Here is a 26,734-nt window from a genome sequence, read left to right on the forward strand (position 1 = left end):
TTGGGCTCAGGGCCGGGGGAGTCCGGGTTTGCATCAGCATCCCGACGCCTTGGGCTCAGGGCCGGGGGAGTCCGGGTTTGCATCAGGATCCAGGGCCCAGGCCAGGCTGGGCCCTTCAGTCTCCCCTGTGTCCTTACCTGTTGGGATGACGCTGAGCTGCTGAGGTCCTTATGAGGACCCAGGGCTTCCGAGACACATGGCTTTGGTTCTGGCCTGATGGTGAGTCAGTCCCCATTGGTTGGTGGCAGAGGTGGCAAGGGCAGGGTTGGCGTGGTTCTTACAGGGCATAAACCACAGACTGCAAAACCCACCCTCACCAGGTGGGTACTCCAGCACCAGCACTCCCTGCTCACCACTGAGGGACAGGCCCGGCATGTAGGGGTGCGGAGGAGCTGACCTGGTCCTGCAGCAGGACCTCGCTCCCCAAGGCCCCGGCCCTGTCTAAGGAAGAAGAGACGCACAGTAACCAGTTGAGGTCACATGACTCCTTTACCCAGTGAGGCTTTGGGCTTGGGCTAACCCTGAGTGGCTGACCCTATGGACAGGAGGCCCTGGAGGCCAGCTGGGGCAGTCAGAGCCTTTCCCGCAGCATTCCCAGCTGAGGTTGCCTCCTGGCCCACACGGAAGGGGAAACCCTGCAGAGTCAACCTGCCCAGGCTGGGCCTCCTCATGTCCTCGCTGGTGAAGTGGCCTCGGCGGAGCAAGCAGGAGGAAGGGGACCCACAAGTTTGCTGCCACTCAGCTGAGCACTTCCATGTACCAGGTCTGCCACCTGCCAGGGCGGCTCCTCCCTGCACTCCTGTAGGCCAGGTGGGATGACCCCACTCCACAGCTGAAGAATCAGAGCCTCAGAGGTTAAGAAATCTCCCCTGGGTCGAGCTGGTGAGAGGAGGGGCTGCAGCTGAGCTCACATCCTGATTCCTCTTTATTGGCTCCTCTGCCCTCCATGTCCCTAGAGCAGTGCACAGCTCCAGTGGCTGACCAGGGCCGTCCTGGAGGTGTGGGATAGCCAGAATGTGGATCTGGTCAGCCTGGGTCTGCTCAGTTGGAGCAGCCGGCCACTGTATGAGGAATGTCCCCTGGATTGTTGTGCAGGTGCAGACAGGCTTGAATGCCTGGCAGTGTGGCCCCTGACTCACTGGGCAGTAGGACACTCAGGTCTCCGGATGGAGTGAGGCAGCATCGGGGTGCCCAGTGGACCTGAACTAAGACTAAGGAGTGACACTTGGGCCATCCACCCTGCGGGCGGTGTCAGAGGAGCGTCTGGCAGCACCAGCAGGAGGCCCCTGACCACCTGGAGCAGGCCTCATCCTCCCACTGGACTGGACAGAGTGGGTCTCCTGCCTGGGCTCTCTGCAACCTCTCGGAGCCTCGGGCACCACACCTTTCTAGTTCCAGGGATGTGTGGAGGTCTCAGGCCCTCAAGACGCCTGCAGCTTTAGGAATGGAGGATTCTGCGCAGCCCTGACCCTTGGCAGCGAGGCCTAGCCACAGGAACCATGCGACTGAGGAAGGAGCAACTTCTCTCTCCCCTCCATCTGCATATGCCCTCGTGGTCACCAGGCGTGTGGGTCCCTCGAGCCCTTGGTCTTTGTGAGACTGCTCTGCCTGCACTCCCGACCAGCCACAACCTCAGAACTTTCTCCTCCCCTTCCCAGGAGCCCGGCTGGCCTCGTTCTCTGCTGGGCTCTGGCTCCTCCGCGGGCATCTGCGCCTTCCTGCCTCTCTGATTTTGCCGGCACCTCCCTCCACAGGCCAGGTCCCCCACACCCCCAGCTCTGCACTACTTAAATTCTCATTTCCGTCCTGTCGTTTAATTATCTTCTGTGCTTGGCTTAATGCTGAAGAGTATTCTTTCCCAATAAAAACCGTGAAGACCTTTCCTTTCCTCGGGAGGATCTTGTGCAAATGCAGCCGCGCATTTCAGAGGCTGGTTCTGTGTCCTGCCGGCCCGCGGCTTCCGGGCTAGGTCACTTTTTCCTTGGTTAGAAAAGTCCTACATATTCATCAGAGGAAATCTGAAAAATGCAGACCGACATCAGGAAGAAAATACAATCCGTTACCCCACCCCCGGCGGGGCCTGGCTCGCGGGTGCTTCCTGCAGGTGCGCGTGTGTGTGTGCGTGTGCGCGTGCACGTGTGTGTGTGTGTGTGGCCTGCTCTGACAGTGCTGGGCCCTGGCTGTCACTCAGCCTCACGTTGGAGCAGCTCCCAGTAGCACCGAACGGTCTTAGGTCACGACCCCGAAGCCCCCTCAGTGCTCCCTGGAGGCGTCTAAATCCTCATGGTCACCTGGTGCATGAAGACACAGCTCCCCGCCACTTCCCTGTGGTAAACCATGGGTCGTGCGACGGGGCAGTGGCCAGGGCAGGACCCTGGGCAGGACCCGCTTGTGATGGGAACTAGGTGATGGATGCAGAGGTGCACCAGCCAACACCTGGCACTTAGGGAGCCCTCCTCCTGCTGCTGCTGCGCGCGACTCCCCGAGAGCCATTCTGCAGGAGGGACTCGGGGTCCCAGGGCACCCGCGCTGCCAGCACCCTGCTGGGGCTGTGTGGAGGCCCATTCCCAGTGTCCTCTTCTCCTCCGGGCATCCGTGCCACCTCTCATCCAGACAGACTCCTGGGCACTGTGGCAGCCCTTGCTGAGCTGCCCGGGGAAGAGGTGCACCCTGGACCTGGCCTGCAGATCCAGAGCCCTTGCCCTTCCCTGGTTCCTCACCTGCCGCACCTGTGCAGGTCCTTCTGCTCACCTGCTTGCTCACGAGACCATCCATCCCGGCAGGGTCCCTCTCCCACCCACGCCAGCCCGACTCCTGGAGGATGTTCCTCTCCGTATTCTGGCCTTTTCAGCGTGTCGTGCCCGCGGGGTTTGCAGCATGGCCCTCGGGGACTGGCTCGGTTCACTCAGTGTGCTTCTCTCCAGACCCATTCACTTTCCCGTGCGTCAACGGCCCCCTTTCCTTGCTGGGTACTGTTCTGCTGCGTGGAGGTGGCAGTTGGCCTAACGTTCCTCGCAGTAGGGCACCAGGCCATTTCTAGTTTGAGGCTGCCCATGACCAGTCCCCAGTATTTGCCTTCAATTTCTCAGAGGCTGTGTGGCTGTTTTGGAATCAGTACCTTTATTTTGTTTGGCTGGAAAACTTGTAGTGCCAACTTGACGTTTATAATTAACCAGCACCATCAAGGTTCTTAGTTAATACAAGCATGATCAAACCTGAGATTCTCAAGGGGTTGAGATCGATGGCCACTTGGAATCTAGCTGGAGGGCGGACAGCGAAGGTGGCTGGGCCACTCCTTTCCCGCCTCGGGCAGAGCTTTGAGGAGAGAGCCTTTCTTCCCTCCACCCAGCAGGGCTTGGCATCGGGTACCACACGCCCTGGCTCTCGTCTGCAACACTGGCCATTTAAAATCCCTTGGAGGAAAGACTGCAGAAGAATTGTAATGAGGAAATTTTGCTGGAGATTTGTTACTCCAAGTTCAAAGAAGTTCCATGAAAATTGTTGCTAAGGCAGTTGAATGAACAATTGCACAGTTGGGGTCGCAGTAACAGTGGGACCGTGCACGTGACTGTGTGTTCACCACAGCCCACCCCAAAGCGTGACTGGCTGACAGAGGTATGCTTCTAATGATCTGAGAGGCGACACGTGTTTTCAGGGACGTGGAAAGGAAACTGTCCTGGTTCACCGGCCTTGCGGGAGCATCTCCTTGGTGACCACGTGCGCCCTGCAGGGAGCCTTCCTGGCCGTCCTGCCCCACAGTGGCACCTCTGGTGCTGGGGCTGGGTTGGATGCTCCCATCCTCCAACCTGCCAGGCTGAACCCAGCCTTAAATGCCATGTGATGGTCATGTCTGCCCATAAACGCCTGTGTAGGAAACCCACGGTTCCCGATCACTATTGACTTCCTGCCAATCCAAACCAGAATCTGACAGACCCGTCGAGAAATTCCTGCGGGAGCTGCAGGGAGGTGTCTCCAGGAGAACTAGGAAGATGGATGGGGTCTAGGCTGCCAGCCAGGGCGGAAGGTGCTCAGCACAGAGCGTGGAGGGGCCAGGGCTGGGCTGCCTCCATCTGCCCTGTGATTACCAGCCCTTCTGCCCAGGCTCCTAATTGCCTCAAGAAGAACAATCTCCTGGCAGCCATTGCCAAGCATATTTGCATTAAATAGAAGCCACAATGTCTAGGTTGACCAGGGCAGAGACAATCCAAGTCGTTTTTTATCTCACACCCACATCCAGGGGCACCGTGCCAGGCTTCCTCTTGAGTCCTGCCTGCCCCCACACCCAGCCTGGATGCCCACCTGTGAGCTGCCCTTCCTGGGAAGCAGGTGAGCATGCAGACCTCCTCCAAGGCTCCTTGGTCAGCCACCTCGAGAAAGGAAAAGCAAGAAGCAAAGGAAAGCCAGTGATGGAAATTAAAACCAGCTCTCCATGAAACGTTTTTAAAACCTTTGCAGGTGTGTGAATGCTCTGCGAATTTTACGTAGTGTGCACGAGGGGCAGGCATCCTTACACGCACACCTTGGGGTTTCATAACCCAGCTCGGGCGAATGGAGCAGCACACCTAGTGTGCAGTCAGCATCTCCCCAGAGCAACGCCAGCCTCCATGTCTAGACAGATGTTGCTGTCAGGACCGCGCGGCAGGGGCCACACAAGCCCAGCGGGTGCTGACCCCTGGGTGGATGCTGACGAGGTGTGGGGAAAGGTAGAAGGTGCTGTGCACCAGCCCCCTCTCCCGAGTGCAGGGCCGGACCCTGATGTGTGTGCCTCAAACCAGGGCCTGTCGCTGTCCTGCTAGCCCCACCTGATGGTTCTGCTCCTGGGCTGAAGGACTGTGGCCCAGGAATGAACCTTGCTGGGCTGGTCCCCTCCAAGCCCCAAAACAAAGGCAGCTCAGGCTTCATACTGCACCCTAAAACCAGAGGTGAGCCGGGAGGGCCTGGTGACCTGTGACCTGAGAGACGCGAATCAGGAGGTTCAGCCCTGGCAGGGGTGTGGACCCCAGGGCTGTTGGTGCAGGTGGGCTGCCTGGCACCCGGGCTCTCATCGGCACGGCATTGGCAAACATCTGTCCCGTTTGCCATTCAGGGCATGCCATCCCGCCTGGCTTGCTCTCCAGAACCACCCAGCACCTCCTGTCTCCTCTGCCCTCACGGCGCCCTTCCAAATCCTTGCTGCATTGCGTACTGAAGTCACAGCGCATTTACAGGGTGGGGGACTGGCGAGAAGCCCTTCAGAGGAGCTCGGGAACCCTTTGTTCTGTACTCCGGCTTTACAATGACCGTCGCGCACCCGGAGCTGGAGTGCAGCCAGGGTCCTCCTCCCCCTGCTGAACGGAGGGAGGGGAACCTGGCCGTCGGGCTTCTGCCTGGCAGACTGCGGACGCACCAAGTGGGCCTTGGAGCGGGACCCGAGAGGCCCTTCTGCCTCCCCTTGCTCGGTCTTCGAATGGGGTGTGCAGAGAAGAAAGGAGCCCCAAACACTCCGTGTTCCGTCAGCAGAAGAGACCCCAGAAGAGGCCTCTGGACTCAGAATCAAAGCCGGTTCAGAAACTCGTGTTCCTCCTTCCTGGTCTCCAGCTCGGAGGCGCCCTGCAGGTGTGAGGCCACGCCCACCTCTGCTCCCCCAGTCCCGGCCCTGCTCCAAACGTTCTCCTTGAGACACTCCAAACTGCAAGAAGCATCGTTCCTCTGCCGGTTCCAGGCGGTGTGAGCTCATGTGGGGGCCAGTGGGCGCCGGGTGTGGATGATCAGGCTCCCTGGATGGCCAGCAGCCCGCCTCCCCTCCTCCGCAGCCTCCCCCCCACTCTGTGCACTCGGCTCCCACCCTGCCCCTCCCCGGGGGCTGCTCCTCCTTCCTCTTCTCTGGGGTGGCCCCTGTGAGCATCCTGTCGAGGAGGTCCTATGTCGCCGAGCTTGCTGCCTGTTGCCACCAGCTCCCACTCTCAAGTTCTCGTGGGAAAGTGGGATTGGGCACCAGCTGGATAGTCTTAGGTCATGCGGGCAGGGCAGGGTCTCCAGGAACCATGGCAGCCTGTCCGGGGCTCTAGGGAGCAGGCTGGACAGCCAGTTGGTGGAGATTCCGTGTGCCATGGTGGGTGCAGGCTGGTCACTGCAGTCCCAGGGTCTTGCCCTAAGTCTCCACTTGGAAAGAGAAACTCAGGGATGTTTGTCAAAAAAGTCCCACAGCCAACCTGATGGCCATGCCATGACAGCCAGCTTGGTGACTGGGCAGAGGTACAGTCCTGGGTCCCCCTTTGCCTTCCTGGTCCACCAGAACCCTGCACACCCAAGAAGCCCTGAGTTGGCCCAGAGTGTCCAGGTGTGCTCAGCCACAGCCGCTCTTCCTGCCCTGGACTGATTGACATAGGACCCTTGCTGTGAGCATGCCCTTGGGGGCCTCTCTTGCCTTCCCAAGGTCAAGGGCAACTCCTTGGAGAAGCAGTGGGAACAGAGGAGCCGAGTTACACGCCATTTCTTCCCACCACAGGAGATCCTGCAGCTTGTAACATGGCTTCCTGCTAAAATAGTCACGTGCTGGAGAGAGTGTGGTCAAAGATCCCTGCCAGGCATTTGGCGGCTAGGGACCGTGAGAGCCTCACACCAGCATGGAGCACTTCAGAGCCACCTGGGCCATCAATGTGCAGGAAGTTGAATTTTGCATTCAATCTGTTGGGATTTGAGTCACTTTTCCCTGTAGTGCTGGGGACTGAGCCCAGTACTTGCTCTGCCCCCACACTGCATCTCCAGCCCTTTTAAAATTTTTTACTTTGAGATAGACTCTAAGTTGCTGAGGCTGGCCTTGAACTTGCCATCCTCCTGTCTCAGCCTCCTGAGTAGCTGGGATCACCAGTGTGCGCCACTCTGCCTGGCTGAGTAATTCTCTCAAACGCCTCCTTCATTCCTGCCCCCGCTGGCCCAGAGGCAGGTGATGCTGACGCCGCAGCGTACTTACAGAATGGTTACCAGGCTCCTGTGTTGCGGTCTTGCCCACAGGGTGCCCGAGACAGCTGATGAAGGGGTGATGGTAAGGCAGCACTTCAACCCCAAATCCACCACTCCAACACGGTTCCAAGGGAAGCGGACTGAGCAAAGAGCAATTCTCAGGCAGCCCCTGGGAGTTAGCAGACACCTGCCGGGGGGGCACCAGCTCTGGCCCCGGCCTGGGAAGCCATCCTCACCCGCCTCTCGCTGGCTGGGCCTGGGGAACTCGTGCATCTCTCTGTGCCTCAGTTTCCTGCGTCACCAGTTTCACGTGGCACTTGGCTGTGGTTGGTGCCCAGCGAGTACCAGCTTCCTCTTGTGGGCGTCCCAAGGTTCCCGACACAGCGGTTCCCCTGATACACGCAGGGCTCGGCTGAACACGGAGCGGGATCAGCATCCGGCCAAGAGCAGGGCTCTGTACTCTCATGTGTTTCTCCCGTCTCGTTTTTGCCTCACAGCATGCCAGTCAGACCACGGGGAGGGTCGGGTGGTGACCGGCCGTGCTCACTCGTCCCTCCCGTTCTGAGTCGCCCCACGCTGGAGCAGCGCCCGAATCCTGGTGCCTCCTGCTTGCAGCCCAGCTCATCAGCTGTGTGTGTGTGTGTGTCTGCTGTTTCTGGACGAAGGACGGGTTTGCAGAGCTGTTCAGCCTGTGGCCACGCAGCCCCGTGCCTCCTGACGAGTCCCTGGGGACGGGTCCCGTGGGTGACGGCTGGCCGCGGCTGGGTCCCTCCCTGACACAGCCCCCCTTGGGGTCACGGGCAGTTTCCTGCCGGGTCTCTTGTTTCGGCCCTGCTGGAGGCTAGTTCACAGCAGCAGAAGAGACACGGTGAGATGTCAGATCTGTTCCAAAGAGCAGAGGAGGGAGGACTTGCCAGCTGGCGAGGCGCCTTCTCCCCTGGAGCCTCCAGCGAGATCTTTCCGGCTTATTCCAAATCTCCTTGCAACCTCCCGCCTTTTGTCAGAGTCTCTGAGAGGGCGTCCTCAGTACCTGGGGGCTGGGCGGGCGAGGCCGGGGGCAGCAGCGCCAGAGCTGCAGAGGCCTCCCTGAGTCCGCTTTGCTGGGAGGCCACGCACGGAAGAGTAAGGCCTCCCCCTTCAGATCTCACCACAGTCTCATGAACTTGGGTGGCTCCTCACGCCTCAGGGTCTCCAAATTATTCCCCAGCTCCTGGCCTGCCAAAAGGTAGGGCCTTTGTTCCCTCCTGGACATCGGGGACCTGAGGACCAGGTCACCCCTGTGTCGTCCCCCCAGCACCTGCACACCCTGGACAAATGGACCTGGTCCCTGACCATGACCCTCAGGCATGGTCACAGCTGCACGAGGCTCCTGGTTACTCCTGGTGGAAGGGAGGTCGATTCTTCTAGAACCTTGGCAGATAACTCTGTTGTCACGGAAAGGAAAGACTTTTAATAAAAGTTTCTGTACAGGGTTGAGAGGAGCCAATGGTAAACATCAGGGGTCCTTTAGAAAAGTCTCATTTCAGTTTGCAAAAAACCTACCACCTAGTCCAGGGTACGGATGACTGGAGAGGGAGAAAGCGCCTCCTCGTGGGGCAGAAAATCAGCGTTAGGTGGAAACTCCCCGTCCGCTCACTCCGCCCCCTGGGATTCACTCGCCAGGCGTTGTGAGCATCACAGGACACTGTTTACCAGCCAACGAGCGGTCACAGGACACTGTTTACCAGCTAACGAGAGCCTCAAGGCGCCAGAGGCCTGAGGAGCCTGCTGCGCCCTCTTCTGCCCGAGCTTCCACTCTGAAGACACAAACTTCCGGCCTCCGGCCTCCGCTGGTAGCTGAGCCTCAGGCAAGGGTTGGAGCAGAGCTGAGCCACTGGCAGGTGACCTCTGCCCTTCTCTGGAACCCTTGTATGGAATAGCTCACCCAGGGCCAAGACGAACAGCAGGGTCAGGGTCCCGGCCCTGCTCTGGGTGCCCTGGCGGGACACTCCCTCCCGGGCAGTCGGGGAGAGTCCCAGCCGCAGAGACCCGGGTGCCGCCAGCCGTCCCCCTCGCCTTTCCAGGTGCTGCTGGCCCATGGGCCTCCCTCCAGCCTCCTGAGGCCCGCGGTTTCAGTAGGTTTTATTTACCGTGACTGGAGAGAATGTAACTTCAGGATCAGCCCTGTGGGCTCTGAGCGGCCGGGGCAGGCCACCCGGCTGCCTTTGTGCACAAGAGGAAACGTGCAGCGGTCCTTGGAGAAAGGACCACTGACTGGCCACGGAGCTGGACACCGTGCCCCCAGCACCTGCCCCCACCTCTTGCAGGGTCAACCCTCTGGGCTAGACCACACCCTGAGTGGGCTCCTGACCCAGAGGCCTGGAAAGCCACAGGGCGGGTTCCTGGGCCCACCTAGCCCCTCAGCTCTACCTCGTTGCTGCTGGAACAGTGGCACTCAGGAAGTGGCACTGGTCACAGGACGCCTGTGGAGGGAGGGAAGTCTGCTTTCTGTATCTCTGTCTCCAAGAAAAGGAAGAGCAAACTAATCTTAGCTTTAAAAAAAATGTGACCAGCACCAAAAAATAACCACCTCCTCGGGCTTGGTCCTGGCCCCTGCCAGGGGCTCATGCTGTTAGCAAATGGGCAGGTCCGGGGCAGCCAGGAAGCATGTCGAAGGACTGCCGCTGTCACGAGGAAGGGAGCCTGGGCGTACTGCCCCGTGCAGACCCTGGTCCCTGGGGAGTCGCTCCAACACCCCAGGGATGCCCAAAGCTGCTGGGTTACCTGGATGGATCACCTGTGGGTACTCTTTTTCTGTACACATATATATAACTATGATAAAGTTTAATTTATAAATTAGGCACAGAGATCAGCAACAAGAATAAAATAGAGCAATGACTGCATCAAGTAAAACGGGGTCACTAGCACACAAACACTGTGATGCCTCCAGTCAACCCAATAAGCAAGACAGCCAGGTGACTGACAGGCAGCGGATCCCCGGGTCGGAGGGATGACGCCTGTTGCAGGATGGAGCGCGAGGATGTGAGGTTTCATCGCGCTTCTCAGAAAAGCATGCAGCCAAACACTTGCAAATTGTTTATTTGGAATTTTCCCTTTACTATTTGTAGACCCTGGTTGACCACAGGTGACCGTGGAAGGTGATAGCATGGACAAGGGAGGGCACTGCTGTCCCTGAGACCCTCCCTCCCCAGGAGGGCTGCCCCAGACCAAGCCTCAGCGTGGACCATCGCACAGAGATGCTGATGTAGCCTGGTCTTGTCCCCTCGCGGGCCCCCTGGTCACAGGGGGGTGTGCTGCGACCCTACCCGCAGTTCACATTCGACACCAACTACTCCCAGCTGCTCTGCTGAGATTCTGACCCCCCCTCTTTGACTTAGTCATTCAGTCTCGGTCCCTCGATTCCCCAAGTCTGAAAAGGCAATCTTTTTAAAGTTCATGAGCTTAGATTTGCTGTTTTAATGTCATGGGCCCATGAGAAAATGGAGACGGGCTGGGCGGTGGAGCTCGAAGCCCCGCGCGTTGGGATCCTGCGCCAGGCGTCGCGAGGTCCTGGCAGCAGGCAGCAGGCAGCAGGCAGCATCCCTCATCGCTCACAGCCCTTTCCCCGAACAGGAGAATGAGGGTTCTCACAACCTGTGTAAACCAGCCGAATGAAGGCGGGCGTGTGACTCCCGGAGCCCACTCTCACGGTGCCCCTTCTTAAAATAAGCCTGGGGTCGGAACAGAGAGGAGGCACGTGGAATCTGACGTCGCCATGGGAACCGGGGCCCCTCTGCCAGCCTCAGCCGTGGCTCTTCTGTTTTGTAGGTGGTGTTCAGCAAGTACTGCAACTCCAGCGACATCATGGACCTGTTCTGCATCGCCACTGGGCTGCCGCGGTGAGTGCCCAGGGGCGGGACGGGCGAGGCCGAGGTGCCGCATCTGCTCAGCAGCTCTGCCCAGTCGGTCAGCCGCCCGCCCCAAGGAGGCCAGGCAGCACGGCGGAGGGGAAGCCAAGGGGCGGAGGAAGCAGAAGTGCCTCTGCCGAGCTGGGTCCTCCTCGCACTTGTTCGCCTGCTGTGCGAGGAAGGTCATGCGTGGGTTCGTTGCCAGCCCTCGCCGTGCCCGCGGCCCTCCCACCCAGGGGTCTCTCAGCAGAGACTCCTGTTGAGGAGGAAACGTGCATCCGTGCGAGAGAACCAGAGACCCTCCTCCTTCCTGCTCCTGCTCCCACTGCCCACATCCCTGCGTAGAATCCAGACTTTCCTGCCGCTGTCGATTCAAAAGAAAAAGCAGGTCTGTCGTTTTTAAATTGACAGTTGCAGGAAAGTCTGAATTCAGAACGCGCTCAGAAGGGCGCTCGGTGGCTCTGCTCACTCCTCTGACGCGTCCGCACCACATGGGGGAACTTGGATCGCACAGGAGTTGTCTTCCTAAATCAAGTTTATACAAGCAAGTGAGTTTTCTGATTATGGGTTGAGCATCTTTAATCCCAAAATCCAAAATTCGAAATGCTCCAAGGCCTAGGCATTTTGCCTGCCAGTGTGAGTGTCACGGTAACACACGGGTGCACAGAAATTCCACAGCGCTGTATTTCAGGCTGTGTGTGAGGAAACACGAAGTCCGCGTTTAGACTCGGTCCTCTCCCCGAGGTATATGCAAGCATCAGAAACCCCCAAGCCCAAGGTTGGAAACACCCTGGTGTCCCGCATTTCAGTGAGGGACCCTCGGCTGGTGTCCCTTCCTGATGATAAAGCGCCATCAGGACTGGTGCTGGCAGAGTGACTCAGCAGTTAGGATGAGGGTCAAAGAAGGCCCGCGGTCAGAAGTGCAGTGGAAGCTCTCCCCAACAGGTGGGGGGTGAAGACTCGGCAGATGAAGCAGCAGATGGCAGTTCATGGCCACGAGAACAGCACACAGTTTGGGGCATCTCTGGGCACAGTGTACTAAGCCCTGCACTAAGAAATGTGTGCACATCATTACTGATAACAAATCTGACATTCATGTGTCACCTCCATTGCCTGGGTTTTAAAAATTCACAACTGGAGATCAGAGAGCCTAAGCAAATTGGTGAAGGCAGCACAGCTTAGAAGAGGCCCCAAAGATGAGAGGCTGGAGGAAGAGTCACCTTAACCATTAACTTGGGTAGGAGAGGTCTGTGCAGTCTCCAAGGACCCAGAAGTAGGGAGGCGAGCCACCAGCTCTCGCAGGGTTCCGCACGTCCACTTCTCTTACCAGTGTTTTTGCAGCCTCCCAGCTCAGTAAGCCAGACTGGCTCCAGTTCCCTTCTAAATGACTCAGGCCTCCCCGGCCTCCGGTTGCACTCAGCCACGTGGTTTCACCTGGGGTGGGTCAGCGCGACGAGGACCGCCTGCCACCCCAGAGCCCCCCAGCTTGTGCCCTGGTTCTCCTGCACTGACCGTGGGGGCTGCGTGGGGGCTGCTTGCAGGCGCACTCTGGGGGGCGCTGACGCGGGTGTCTTTCAGGAACACGACCATCTCCCTCCTGACCACGGACGACGCCATGGTCTCCATCGACCCCACCATGCCGGCCAATTCAGAACGGTAAGGGCGGCAGGGCTGCGGGCAGCACGCGCCAACATCTGCCCCAGGGCGGCATCTGCCGTCCTCCCTCCTGCCGCAGGGAGTTCTGGATCTGTGCAGGCCGAGAGCGGGGCGGGGAGGGATGCTCTTGTTCCCTTGCACGAGTCAAACCCGTGACCCGTCCTCACGGAGCCTGTGAGGAGGTGGTACGCAGACGGAGAAACCGAGGCGCGTGGCGGGGCACAGGGGCCGCGCCAGGCCCTGGGATCCCTGCACTAACCTCGGGAGAGGCTGGGAGCGTCCTCTGGGACGCTGAGGGCTGACCCACCTGGGGCGATGCTGGAACATTCTGTGCAGGGAAGCGGGAGACTTCTGAGGCATGAGAGGAGCAGGAACCCAGGCCTAGAAAGTGGGAAGAGTTGGCCACCGCGCCTCTGTGAAAGCCTGTACAACGGGGCCCAGGGAGGGCCCGCAGCAGGGACCCTCCAGCCAGTGACAGGCCCCTTTGCAGGCGGCCTGGAAAGTCCCCGTCATCTGCAGCTCATTTGCCACTGAACAAGGCAAAATTTAAGTCCTGCTGTCTTGAGGGGTGAGGTGATTGATGAGTCCTGCGGTGCAGGCTGCCCCTCAGGACCCCACTCTGGGTCCCCTGCTCCTCACTGACCAGCCCCCCAAGGGACTCGGTGAAGGTTATGGGGCCTGTTGGTCTGGTCACCAATGTCTGCCCAGTTGTCCCGTGGCAGCTCTGAGCCCACGCAGGAAGCACACCAGGCGGCCCTCGCGTGCAACGACAGCGTGGAGATATTTGGACTCCAGCGATGGGCTGGGCCGAGTCCTACACTGGGCCCCACAGGCCTGAGGACCTGAGCGTCCAGCCTCTGACAAATTTCCTCCTTCCTCCTGTCCTCAGAAGGCTGTGGTCCTGTCAGCTAGCTCCTGGGGTGATGTAGCTGGCACTGTCCAGGCCGTCTAGTTCCCAGTGGACATGGCCAGCAGTGTCCCTGTCACCTCGAGGCCTCAGCCAAGCCCCCTCTCTGTCCAGCGCTGCCCATCCGCTCTCCTGTCGGGAGGCCAGTCTCCAGCCGCTCCTCTCACTCTCTCAGCTCCCGGACTCCCCTGGGGCACCCTGCTAATGGACTCCCTGAAGAGCGCAGCCCCAGCACATGCCCCTCAGCTCCAGCCCCACCTGAGTCAGGTGTCCTCCAAGGGGAGGCGCTGGGCAGTCCGACCCCCGACACCCAGGCCTGAAGTCACCTCAGTGGCGGGGTCTCGCAGCGCAAGCTGACTGAGCACAGCTGTGTCCTTCCTCCCACACTGAGCAAGCAGGCGTCTGCAGAGGAGGGGGACTGCACCGCGGGCCCCCTGCCACTCGGGCCCTGGGGCCTCCTGGACAAGAAAGAGCATCAGACGCACCAGAAAGCAGCCCTCCAGAACCTACGTGTCTGAACATGCACTCTGCTCACGGGGTGTGGGAATGAACGCCCTCTGATGTGGAGACGGAGACAGAGAGGGATACTGCAGCGTGAGGACCCTGTGTCACTTGCATGTGGTCACCTGGTCGCCGCAGCCTCAGGCAGAGGAACCACCTCCGGGTGGAGAATCTGCTGCAGGTGACTGGTGTCCGCCCTCCCGGATTCTTTCCACTGCGGGTTCTCGGATGGGTTTTTCATGGACTCTTCTCAGGTTCCCAGGGCTCCTGGCGGATCTCCGTCCCTGTCAGGGGTCCCCCACTGCCCTGTCTGCTCCGGTTGAATGCTCCATGGCTCCTTCTCTGCCCCCACTTCCACCCCTAGATGTGACCTTCTGGTCCTGCCATCAGAGCTCGCCTCCCCTCAAGGCTGCCCTCCCTTCAGAGCGCACGGCCAACTCCTAGCTCAGACCACGTGCCCCACGGAGGGCACTTGTGCCTCCTGTTCCCCCTCAGGGACCCCCACTCCAGTCCTGCCTTCCAGAAAAATCAGCCCCGAACCCAGTACGGGGCTTGCTCCCAGCACAGAGTCCTCAGGGGCCTGCAGTACATTGTCCAGACCCTGCATCGGGGACGTCTGGCCCCAGTCCTCTTTCATGTCCTTCTCCCCAAGTCCACTGACCTGACCAGTGGGTCCCTCCCCTCTGTGTACACCCACACGCTTCCCCACCCTGTGCTCCCTCTGTGCTCCTGCCCCTCTGCCTGTCCAGAGCCCACCTCTCCTGTGGCGGGATGTTTGGTACAACCAGGGAGCATTCGGACCAGCGTGTGGCATAACCCGGCAGCCACAGGCCTGCTGCAGGACCCAGGCTGATGGGCCCCTGCTCTCACTTGGAGAGGCTCACTTGGTTGCTGACTCCCAAGCAACCCTGGATTCCAAATGACCAACGGAAATGGAAAGACACGTCCTAATTCCAGTCGAGTAACCGAGCGGCCCCCCTGGGAGGGGCCCACGCCATCCGGAGGAGGAGGAACACTGAGCGGTGCTGCCCGGCTCACACGGGGGCCTCCTGCACCCTGCCCCCTCCATGTCTGTCACCGCAGCTCTAGCCCCTTGGGAAGGAGAACAGGCGCTTACACAGCGGGCAGAAACCCCGGGGCGTGTGCAGGGCACATGGAGAGGGAAGGGCAGAGCGGCCAGCACGCTGGCGGAACACAGCGCTCCTGCTGGCTCTGGGTCAGCCACGCTGTGAGCAGCACCCCTCTGCCAGGTGAAGCGGCCCCACGCCTGCAGGGTGACCTGGTGGCTGTCCCACTGCTGGGTCAATGCCTTTGGGCTTCCAGCTCCAGCTGTCTTAACAGAGGACCAAAGCCTGGCGGTCAGACACACAACAGAAGCTCAAGGCAAGCTTATCCTCCACCGAGGGAGTGGCTTCCCCTGCTGCTGGGGACAGGCGGGATGAGGGTGAGATCGACCCAGAACCAAGAGCTTCTAGTCCCAGAGGCGCTGCAGCTGGCTCAAAGCAGTGCCGCTGTTCAGAGTTGAGAGGATTAGGGAAGCAGGACCAAGACTAATCCTGAGTGGCAGGAAGCCCAGCCCGGGAGCCTGGGAGGTCCACAGCTGCCCGGAGTCTCAGTGTCCATGTCCACATCCACCTGGGCCCATGACTGGCCCGTGGCTCCTGTCCCTCAGCGCACCAGAGCTGCTTGGGTGCTTAAGCAGGTTGAATGGCCGTCCAGGGGCACCTGGCTCTGCTCTGGGCCAGCCCCAGGTCACTGCAGCCACAGAGGGTCTCAACAAGCCTGCCCCTCATCAGGGCCGTGGGGCGTCTTCAGCATCTGCCGCCCTGAGATGCCGCTCTCCTGTTCTGTCCCTGCCCCACTCAGGTGCCATCAAGGTGTTCTCCACCCCACCTTGGCTCCCGGACCCTTCTCTCTCCTGGTCCTGATCGCTACCCCTGCCCCCTCCAGCACTGATTTTAGGGGCCAAGGAGAAGGAGGAGAGAAAAGCTTTTGCTGCCTCTCAGAGGGGGGCAGAGGAAGCCCCCACCTGTGACTACCAGGACCCGGGCTCCCTCTGACCACTGCTGCCCATCCCAAGAGCCGCTTACAGCAGGGAGCCAGAGGCACAGGAACAGGAGGAGGGAGGGCAGGGAGAAGAGGAGGCACCTCGCCTCTCACCACCCCTCCGCTCCTGTCCTCCAGCGCTGGTGCAGCTTCCCTCCTGCCTGAGCACACTGACCCAGGGGCTCAGAGCATGGGCCCTGGTCCAAAGGCTGGCCCTGGCCCCTAGCTAGTCCCATGTGGCCGTCGGTGAGGTCCCCGACCTCCCCAGGCTTCAAGCTCCACCTGCCACTTGGGCCTCTCTTCAAACCCACGTGGATTCTACAAACCATTTCTACTGACCTGGGAGCCCAGACAACACTTAGGACACACACAGTCCCTGCGGAGAAAGGAGCCCTGCCTTTGGAGAGGCCTTCTGAGGCTGGGAGACTGCCGTGTGGACTCGCCTCTCGCCCTGAGAGGGGTCGAGCTCTCGGAGGCGTGTCCCCCAGCGTGCCTGCACTTATGCTTCCTGGTATGGAAAGCTGAGGCTCCCCACGCTGCCCCGGGTGTTGAGCCAGGTGCTGCTCATGCTGTGGTTTGGGGCCATGACCCTTGTTTTCTGTGCTGTCCTCTTCCAGAAATAAGCTCACACTCTCCATGTGACAGTGACCCGATAGATCCCTGCAGTCGATAACAAGTGCTTGGAACGCAGTGTCACTGTGACACAGGCCAGACGGGCAGCTCAGGCAGTAGGCAGGAGCCAAGATGGGGTCCCAGCGTGACCAGGTTCAGGGAGGGCCTCTTCCTACTTCACGGACAGCAGCCTTCTTTTGTCCTCACGTGGCAGAGAGAGGGACCTCTGGTCCCTTTGTCCACTTATGAGGACATGAATCCCACCCAGGGGGCCCCTTCCCCGTGACTTCACCCACTCGATGACCTCCCAGAGGCCCCACCTCCCGTTCCTGTCACCTGGGGCGAGGGCTTCAGTGTGGTCCGGGGGCTGGGATGCAAGTGTTCAGACTCAGGGATGGTGCGTGTACCCCTGACCCCCAAGACGGGTGCTCGCAGCCCCGAACCACGCCTGGTAGCACCCCGTCGTCAGCCTGTGCCTGACCTGGAGGGTCAGTGCTGGGGGGAGCATCCGGGTCCCCAGCACCGACTCCTGTGGGCACGGCAGAGCAGGGAACGAAGGAACCAGCAAGGGGATGACGTGGACAGACGACCCCTGCCAGTCCCGTGGTCTGGCGTTTAATCTAGGTGTGCGGGCTCCACAGTTCGCTTGCCAGGCGAGGATTGCACAGTCTGCTCCGTGCTGTGGGCCGCTGTTCCCAGGGCACAGCCGTCCACCCGCCACCAGCCCTTTCAGCACTTCTGCGACCAGAGTTTAAATGTTGCTAAGCCACTGGGTAAATCTACAGCCTCTCTCGAGGTGGCTCCTCAGTGTGCTTTTCCAGTCCCTCCTGGCTGTGTCTGTTCTTTGCCTAGTTTCCATTGACTTCGGGTCCTTTCCCAACCTGGCCAGAGGTCCCCACCGCCATCTGTCACACATACTGCCGAAGTCATCTGCCCAGCCTCTCTGGGTCTCGTGCTCCCTGGGGTGACATCGCCAAGGTGCCGGTGCATTTGTTTTGGTCCATCTGGGGGTACGGTCGCCAAGAGCTCAGCTGTGCAAAGAGGGGAGGCTGCCTGCCTCGGCCTGCGCTGGGGGGTTCAGGCACTGACGTCCCGACTCGGTACTGCACCCTTCATCGGTACCGGGCCTGCTGACCACGTGTTTCCTTGACCAAATATGAACATTATAAAGAAAGCTCTCACCTGAATGTATAATTAAAGTATTTAGAATTCGTCTGAATGAGGTAGCTGAGAACAGCCAGAGAACCTGATTTCAAACAACAGCAAAGGTCAGGGGTGTAGCTCGGTGGTAGAGCGTGCGCTTCGGGTGCGCAAACCCTGGGTTCCATTTCCAGCACACACAACCCTAACCCGCTGACCCCGGTTCTGCCTGCTTATCTCCGGCAGCAGACGTGCAGGGTCTTGGATGGCTTCTCAGTGGCATCTCTTCTCTTTTGCAGAACCCCCTACAAAGTGAGACCTGTGGCCGTCAAGCAACTCTCTGGTAAGGCCCTGCTATCATTTTTAAGTCAAAGAAAACAAAGTTAGAGATAGTAGTTACGCATTTGCATGTACAGCCTGAGCTGTTATGGAATCCGACACCCTCTAACTGCTGTGGACACTGCCCATCTGAGTCCCCACCCGAGCCTGAGGACTTAGCCGGTGCCAACTGACATGCCTCTCTGGCTCCAGGGCCCAGGGCCCGTCCCCCAGTCTCCATGAACTGCGAAGGCAGCTTCTGACCCACAGGGCTCCTTGGTGCCTCCACCAGGCAGTGGTGGCATTTCATCAAAATCCCTTTTCATTTTTGGTTTTTAAGTCACTTTTATTTATGTACTATTTATGCATAATAAAATGGTCCCATTTAAGTGCATAGTTTGATGAGTTTTGAAAACTTTATATGCCCATGTCTCCGGTCACCAGAATCAGGGTGCAGGATGTGGACACCACCTGGAAAGCTTGTCTGTGCCCACCCCGATTGTCTCAGTCGCCAGCTGACCTGTGTTCGGACGCCTTCAGCGAGGCTGGTCCTGGGAGTGTCGTGTGAGGAGGCTGCTTAGAAGTGCACTCTTTTTGGCCCCAGGTGTCTTTGAGACCCCCCTTGCTACGGCGTGCGCAGACAGCTCACTCTTCGTTGCTGAGTAGTTTTCCATGCTACAGGATGGAACACACAAAACGTGTTTGCCCTTCGTTCACAGATGGACCCTCGCGCTATTTCCTGAGGGGGGGCTTTTATGAATAAAGCTGGCGTGGGCTCACCAGGCAAGCCTTCACAGGGCCCTGGATAAATGCCCCAAAGCGGGCTTGCGGGAGTACTCGGAGCGGTGCCTGCTCAGCCAGCACCATCAGCTGGGCCTTTCCAAAGTGCCGGGCCGCGGCCGTCCTTCCAGCACTGGGGTCAACAGGCTGCTCTTCTGTGCGACCACTTCAGAATCTGCTGGCATATGAAGGTGGAGATGTGCCTTGTCCTTTTCATGTCTGTAGGGTTTTAGCGAAACGTCCCTCCATCAGAATATCAGTGCAGTCACTGGTCCCCTGGTTTCGGGGATGTCCTGAGAAATGCGTCCCTGGGCGATTTTATTGTGCGCACACCAAAGCAAGCTCCTCAGGGTGCTGTGCATCACGGGGTCACGCCAGGCCTCAGGCCACCCTCATACACACAGCCTCCTTGACCAAAGCACCACTGCATGACACGGATGTCGTTTGTATCTTCTTCCTTTAAAAGTCAATCTGTGTAACTAGAGTTTTGTGATCTTACTGGTTTATGTTTCCAGAGAGCTGGCTTCGGGTGGCCTTGGTTGTCTCCATTTCTTGCTCCCAGTTGTATTGATTCTTCTTTCTTATTTATTTCCTTCCGCTCTCTCCAGGTATTTTCCCCCCTAGCTTCTAAAGGTAGAAGCTCCTTCGATTTTAGAACTTAGGTAGTAAGAGCAGTTTAAAGCTGAGGACTTCCCTGAACGCAGAGGCTCATAAATGTTCTCGTGTTTCCATTCTTGTTCAACTCAGGATACTTCCAAGTTTGCTTGTGGCTTCTCCTCTGACCCATTTGTATTTAGAAGTGTATGTTCAGACTTCAGGTGCTTGACTTCTTGTCATTGGCTGCTACGTGACTCCCACTGAGTTGAGTAAAAGGGCCTGCCATGGCTTCAGTCCCAAGTTCACGGAGCTGCAGGTTTGTCCTGGCGGCTCTTCCCTGGGTCCCTGAAGGCAGGCCCGCCCCACTGTCCTGGGCTGCTCTGTGGCGGAATCCAGCCTTGCGCCTCTGCCTCTTTGGTGCAGACCTGCCCTGTGGGCACGAAGACCAACTCTGGAAATGCCCCACCCTGATTGTAGAGCTGATTCCGTCCCCAGCACCTTCCATTCTCTGCTCGGAGAGCAGACGGGTCATCCCAGTGGCCTGCCCCTCGGCCTCAACACCTTCCTGAGAGCCTCTTGGGACACAGCCGCCCGCGGCCTCGGAGTGGGCGTCCTCCAGCTGTGTGCTTTGCCGCCCGTCCTGTCTCCACAGGCAGTAGTTCCGTTGTGGCCTCTCAGCCTTGACCTTGACACCTTTAGAGGGTTCACATCCAGTGGGACTGTGGGTGTCTGGCTGTCTCGCTGTCCGTGTCCTACTGTCTGCTTGTTCTTTCCGGGTGCTTCTTCTGGCTCTGAGAGCGAGCATGCTGAACTTCACCCCCGGGTCTGGGAGCCCTTCTCCTTTGCTTCCTGGTGTTGCTCTTGTCCTCCGCAGCAGGTGGCCACACGCTCGGCCGTGGGTGGGCTTCCGAGCCTGCCTGCCGTCTTCGCGGGGGCAGGTTGGTATCTGGAGCCGTCCTCCTGAACTCTGCCTTCTGTGGCGCTGGCCGACCCGTGACACGCTGCCCGGCCCGTGTTGGTCTGGAAAGCCTCCATTGGAGGCCCTCCTTGGCACGCACGGCCTTGCACCACGGCGTGGTCCTTTGGCGCTCCTGGCGACAGCGCCAGGCCTGCGTCTCCACCGGTGGTGCTCAGGGTATCCCCGTCACTGCGTCTGGGCTTTCCGTGAGTGGCTTGCAGGTGGCCTTCTCTGTGTGTGCCCGCGGGGGCTCGCGGGCCTGCTTCAGTTGGGGCCCATCGCGTCCATCAAGCGTGTGCTCTGCTCGCTCTCTGCCGGCTCCACTGGGACCCTCACCACCTGGGCAGCGGGCAGCCTGAGTGTCCATCCCACACGGGATGGTGCCCTTTTTCCAGTCTCTTTTGACTTTCCCAGACGTTTTGTTTTACCGTGGATTTCGCTGAGCTCTCCCTGGGGGCACCCAGCCTGTCCGTCTCACCCAGTGAACTCTCCGCCCCGGTCCCGGGCTTTCCTCCCCAGGACTCGGCTGTTGTGTGGATTCCAACTCGAGGTCTTGCCTGTCCTTGTGGTGCTCACTTGTCTTTCAGAGATTCCACTTGGTCATCGTTCGGTGTTGGTGTCACCGCTGGGTTCGCCCCTGTCCCGGCGAGGCCATTTCTGAGGACTGACTCTTCTCCTGGGACTGGCTCCTGTTTTCCTGACTCTCAGAGACCTGGTGAATTCTGGTTGAATGCTGGCCATGGTGAGCGCTGTGCTGCTGTCGGCCGACAGGAGTCAGGGTGGTGCAGTGTGTGTGGTGTGTGGAGACCCGTTCCTTAGCTTCGGGATGGCTCCTGGGCTGTACCCCAGGGGGAGCTGAGGTCCTCCGCGGGGCCTTCCCCCTCCGGCCCTTCAGAACACAGCCCTTAGTGAGGTGGGGCTCCAGGACAGCTTACGTTGTCCTCACAGGTCATGGTGGGACTTGACTCCTCGCGGGTGATACTGGGAGCTATGGAAGGTTTTGGGCCAGGAAAGCACGTCAGCAGATCCGTGTGCACTTGACAGACTCGACCCAGCAGTGAGCGTGGAGCGCTGGAGTTGCAGCGTGAGACAGTCCTTCCCCCTGGAGCAGCGGTGCAGGCCTCTCGGTGCTTGATGCGACCAGGCCACTGTCCCCAGGCACCACCCTGCAGCCCCACACTGTCTGTGGGACGGCACGTCTCCCATTGGCCAGCTGAGTGCCGAGGTGCCAGCCGCACAGCCAGGGACTTCCTGCAGCTCTCTTCACCTCCCACCCCGGGGCCCTCCCGTCACCGAGCATGGAGGCAGGGGCCTCCCAGACCCACCTGTCTCGGCAAAAGCCCCAGCGTGGCGTTCTCTCGCCATGTCTGTCCTCTGGGTTGTTGTGTCTTGGAGTGAACCGGGGCACGCTCCCAGGGAGCTCCCTCCCCAGCCCTTCACTTATTTCTCTAGAGGTGCTAGGGATCAAACCCTGGGCCCTTTGTTTTGAGACCGTCTCGCTCAGTTGCCCTGGCTGTCCTGCATCTTGCCATCCTGCGGCCTCAGCCTCCCGGGTTGCTGGGATCATGGGCGTGCGCCGCTGTGCCTGGCATGTTTATGCTTTGCAGTGCTGGCTGGGACTGCCCTGGGCTTGAAGGGAGGTGGGCAGCAGGGGAGGCAGCAGAGGGCCCTGAGGCCCAGGAGGCCACTGCAGTCACTCCTGTAGGAGGAGCAGGCCTGGGGTGGGGGAGAGCAGGCTCTGGGGGCTCTGAGGAGGGGCAGAGCTGCTCTCCTTAACGGAGCGGAGGAACCCGAGAAGCATCTGGATCCGCCCCAAGCCCCTGAAAGCCACCACCTGAGGTGGAGGAGACCACACGGCCGGAGACAGGCAGGGCCTGCTGGACATCGGGTGCAGGCAAGGAGGAGACGGCAGGGAGCCTGGTGCTGCCTTCAGCAGGAGACATGGTGCTGGCAGCTGGCAGCTTGGGGACAGGCCAAAAGAGAGCCAGAGTCTCCAGGAGGTGGTATCCTGCAAGGAGGGGCCAGACTGAGACACCAGAGACAGGAGTCGCCTGAGAAGGACGCCAGGTCCACGTCATCCAGAGCAGAGGGACAGGACGATACGGCCCTGCCGGAACAGAGAAATGCAACAGGCTCAGCCCAGGCAGAGGAAGACCAGGGATGTGGTAGCTGTGTTCAGATATTTACAAGAAAGAGGGAATTTTGTGTAACTTTGGGGCAACCTAGTCCAGAGGAAGACTGTGGGGCTCCTCAAGGAAAAGGACCTCACGGAAACTGGAGCCTGTTACAAACAGGACCGGCCGTCCGAGGGCCAAGCGCCTCCACGGAGGTTCTGGCGAAGGGCTGGGGGCCACTTGCTTGTGGGGCACCAGTGGGCAGTGGGGCCTGCAGCAGCCCCCACAAAGTTGAGATCCCAGGAGCCCCCAGGAAGTCTGGGGAATCAGCTGAACTGCAGAGCACAGGCCTGTGTTGACATCTGAGCGTCGAGATGTCTGCAGAGAAGGAACAGCAGGGACCTTCTTCTAAACATGCCAGGAGGAGAGGAAAAGCAGAAAGCGCGGCGGCACACCCAGGATCGCACTCCCCACAGAGCGGGGGCTGCTCTCGGAGCTTCTGGCCTGTGGCCTCCTTGGGGGTTCCCGCGGGCCCTCACCCGCAGGCAGGTGCTGACTGCCCCGTGGAGCAGCGTGTGCCACGGCCTAGGGGAGGCCAGGGGCTGCGTGCACTCCTGCAGGACGGGAGGGGACTTTGCTCTCCAGAGAGCTAAGCAGTCCCAGGAAAGGCCCGTGCTGGCCCCGGGTCTGTGTGTCCCTCAGGCCCAGCTCAGAGCTGGTGACACTCACTCTGCATGAGAAGCTGCTAGGCCTCCAAAGGCGCTTCCTACTGGGTACACTTCCTCTCCTCGGTCTCATTCCTGCTTGGACAAACACTCTCAGCCCTGGGTATCTGGGCCCCTTCTCCTCCATTGTGCCTGTACTCTGGGTTTCCTCAGGGAGACAGAGTAGACGTCCTGCAGACCCCCTGGCCTGGCTTTCCCGAGGCCAGCCAGGAAAGGGGCATGTGAGAGGTACATTTGGAAAACACTTCTCCTTTTGGACCTTGTTTTTGGCAACCGCCTTCCCTCTGGCCTTGCCCCCCAGAGCTTTGTGCCTTTGCCCAAGGTCCTGGCCACGCAGCGCCGAGCTGGGCCTGAGCAGCCCCCCTCGTCCTGAACCAACAAGCCACATTTACAGTGGCAATAAAAAGAACCCCAGGAGAGGAAGTAGGGTCCTGGTTCCAGACTGGCCCAGCTGCCATGCCGCCTGCAGCCCCGTCCTCGGCAGATCCCGGTGCATTGCTGCCAGAGCCTCTGGCCGGTCCTGCAGAGCTGTGCCAGCAGAAATGCCCAGCGCTTTGCTGTTTTGCTACCAGATTTTCAGGAATCAATTAAGAGAAGAGCATTTCCAGGAGTAGGACTTTTCAGAGAAAAGGGAGGCCAGACCTGCCCCAGGCCCACCCTGAGCCTCGGAGGCTTTCTCAGGCAGCCCCTGCTGGGGGGGGGGAGCAACAGGCAGCCTCCTGTCTCCAGCAGAGAACCAACGCCATGACCTCTGTGAACGCTGCTGTCCTGTTGGCCAAGTGCCTCTTCTAGAGAGATGTCCTTTTACAGCAGCAGACACTTGCCGTCCCAGCTACTCGGGAGCCGAGGCAGGGGATCCCTTGGGTTCATGAGCTAGAGGCAGCTGGGCAGCAGAGTGAAACCTTGTCTAAAAAATAAAATAAAATAAAATCAGGAAAAACACCCCCTTTGCCTTGTCCTGGAAGGTAATCCTGTAGCTAGACTGCTTTTCCCTTTTGTGAATGAAATAAAATTCACAGTAACTACAAAACCACAGGGCAGGCTTTTATGCATCTTTTTACAGCGGGGCTGCTGATTCTTTTGAAAGCCCTTGAATCATCATTTTTATTTGATTTAAGCAGTTCAAAGCCAAATAGGGGCATTTTCCAAACTATGAAAGGTGGGATTGCAGCTGCAGCCGTCCACCACGTGCCTGCCTTGTGCCTCGGCCTGCCCAGAGCCTGCGGGACAGACCTGTCACAGAACAGTCGCCATGACCACAGCCCCGTGGGGGAAGGACCTCAGCCCCCTGAGTTCAGGAGGTGATGCCAGTCTTGCGCCCAGCGCCATCGTGCTGAGCCAAGGCCCGCTTCTCCATTTGACCAGAGTGGGTCGGCTGGACGGAGAGATGTGCTGCACTTTCCAGAGCCACAGAGCTCGCCATGGCCTCTGCGTCCCTCAGGAAAGCCAGGGCACTAAGGGCACTCTCGGGGAGCCGCAGCTGTCAGCCATCGAGTCACGCACAACCTGGGGACAGAGCCTTCACGACAGAGCCAGCACAGGCCCTGGGGTGGGGCGCGGGCTCTGCTTTCCCTCTTTTCCCCGCCTATCGTAGACTCAGGACAGGGACACGCCCCTGCCCCACCGCCCCTCTCCAGACCCTGCATCTGGCCCAGTCCGAGGAGGCCCCGTGGAGTCCCCAAGGGCAGGCGACACGTCACCAAGCTCCACTGAGCATGGCTCACACGTTCCGCTGTCACTGCTTCCAAAGGACAACGAAGGTGAGCCACCAAGACACGTCAGGATGTGGATATCCACAGAGTTCCTGCCAGTGCTCCTGCAAGTCACAGGTGACGGGCAGCCGGTGGGAAGGACGGGCTGGCAGGCTCCACATTGGACACTGCTCAGAATTCCAACAGGGACAGGCAGCCTGCCCACGGCCACACACCTGCCCCTCGTCCTCAGAAGAGCTGCTCTTTACAGATGCCCTCCGAGTTTAAGGTGGTCCTTCTGCCTCAAGACCCAGGGAGACCACGCCAGGGGACCCACCTGATCTTACTGTGTGTGCTGCCAGCCCCCATCGGGCAGCAGACCCCATCCAGGCCTGCTCCCAGCAGCTCAGGAAAAGGCCCTTGCAGTGAACACTCACGGGCGGCTCCTGGGAGTCTCCATGGCCCAGAACGCTGTGTCTGAAAAGATTTTGGGGCAGCAATGGAAGACCAGGGCTGCCCAGTCTGGGGTAGGTACCAAAGGCATCGGTCTGCCACAGTCCACCTGCAGATCCTCTGTGAGCACAACACACTCAACTTTGAAGACTTAGGATAAAGAGCAGAGAAACCACCAGTTTTTACACTGATTTCTTAGTTCATAGCTGTGATCCGCAAAACAGAAAATCCACCATCATACAAGTTCAGTAGGTCTCAGTATATCCACGCTTCCCATCACCCCTAAAAGAACCCTCCCACCCACAAGCAGTGACCCCGTCACCTCCGCCCCAGCCCCCACCACCGCTAATCTACCTCATCTCTGGATTTGCCTGCTCTGCACAATTTGTCCAGTGCAAGCTGTGGCCCTCCGTAATGGCTCCTTCCACTGCTTCATGCTCCCAAGCCTCGCTGTGTTGGGTCTGTGGCATCTGCCCTTCCCTCTTATGGCTGACCAATGCTTCGTCATGATGGACATTTGAGCTGCTTCCATTTGGGGGCTGTTGAGGATGCTGCTATGAACCTTCATGTGCAATTCTTTGTGTGAATGACACATGTTGAAATGAAATGTTTCCAGATGTGTTGGGTTAAATAAAATATTAATATTTTTCAAGTTTTGTCCACAGTGAGGGAAGGACTGGCAGCTCACAGCTGAGGATACGAGTTGCTGTTGGTCTCATACGAGGTCCCTGAGCTTGGGAAGACAGTTCCCATATCCACTAATGCTCCCTCCACCGAGTCCCCTGCTGGAGGACTTTCTCTGTGCAGGACAAACCAGAAGTCTTGGCAGTTACTACCCCCACACCAGAGTCCCCCAGGGGAGGAGCTGATGGACAAATGCTTGGTCTCCTGTCCCACAGGGTACAGTTCTCTGATGTCATCTGTGCAGGTGCTCAAAACCCTGGAGCAACAAGCTGCAGCAGCCCAGAGCGGTCACCTGGCCATCCACTTGCCTCGTGAGCCTCTTCCCCTCTTGTCACAGTGCCGTACTGGGGTTGCCTCCAGATACACTCAGGTCCCAGCACCAGGTCAGCTTCTGAGGAAGCCAGAGTAGAGCATTAGACTTGGAAAGGGGCTAGAAGAGCAGAGGGCCCCTCCAAAGGCTCATTCATGCTTCTGCTGGATGAAGCGGCCTCAGGAAAGCTACTTAACTGATCTTTCCCTTGCAAAATAGGACTTATAATACATTCCCTGCGTGTTCTTAAGAGGACAAATGAAGTAATTTATGCAAAATGCTTAGCAAGGGCCTGCCACTTGGTAAGTGCTAACAAATGGTAGCTATCATTTAAAGTGACCCATGGGGCATTATTGAATGGCTAAAATTATGTCTCTCTGGAATTGCAGAATTTTAATAGAGAGGAGCTTGCT

General features: G+C 59.1%; 1 protein-coding gene across 7 annotated transcripts in view; it reads left to right on the top strand.

Annotated features, from left to right (window-relative positions):
- Positions 1–26,734, top strand: part of Pde9a (phosphodiesterase 9A) — an 84,078-nt gene that overhangs the window by 15,880 nt on the left and 41,464 nt on the right. For 5 of the 7 annotated variants that reach the window (XM_047563608.1, XM_047563607.1, XM_047563609.1 and 2 more), the window contains exons 2-4: positions 10,750–10,820; positions 12,408–12,485; positions 17,991–18,034. In XM_047563608.1, the coding sequence (XP_047419564.1) occupies positions 10,750–10,820; positions 12,408–12,485; positions 17,991–18,034 (193 nt within the window). Of the gene's footprint in view, positions 1–10,749; positions 10,821–12,407; positions 12,486–17,990; positions 18,035–26,734 lie in introns of those variants that run through there. The other 2 variants (XM_047563616.1, XM_047563618.1) reach the window with 2 other exon arrangements.

The sequence above is a fragment of the Sciurus carolinensis genome, chromosome 9, assembly GCF_902686445.1.
Source record: "Sciurus carolinensis chromosome 9, mSciCar1.2, whole genome shotgun sequence".
Taxonomy (NCBI): Eukaryota; Metazoa; Chordata; class Mammalia; order Rodentia; family Sciuridae; genus Sciurus; species Sciurus carolinensis.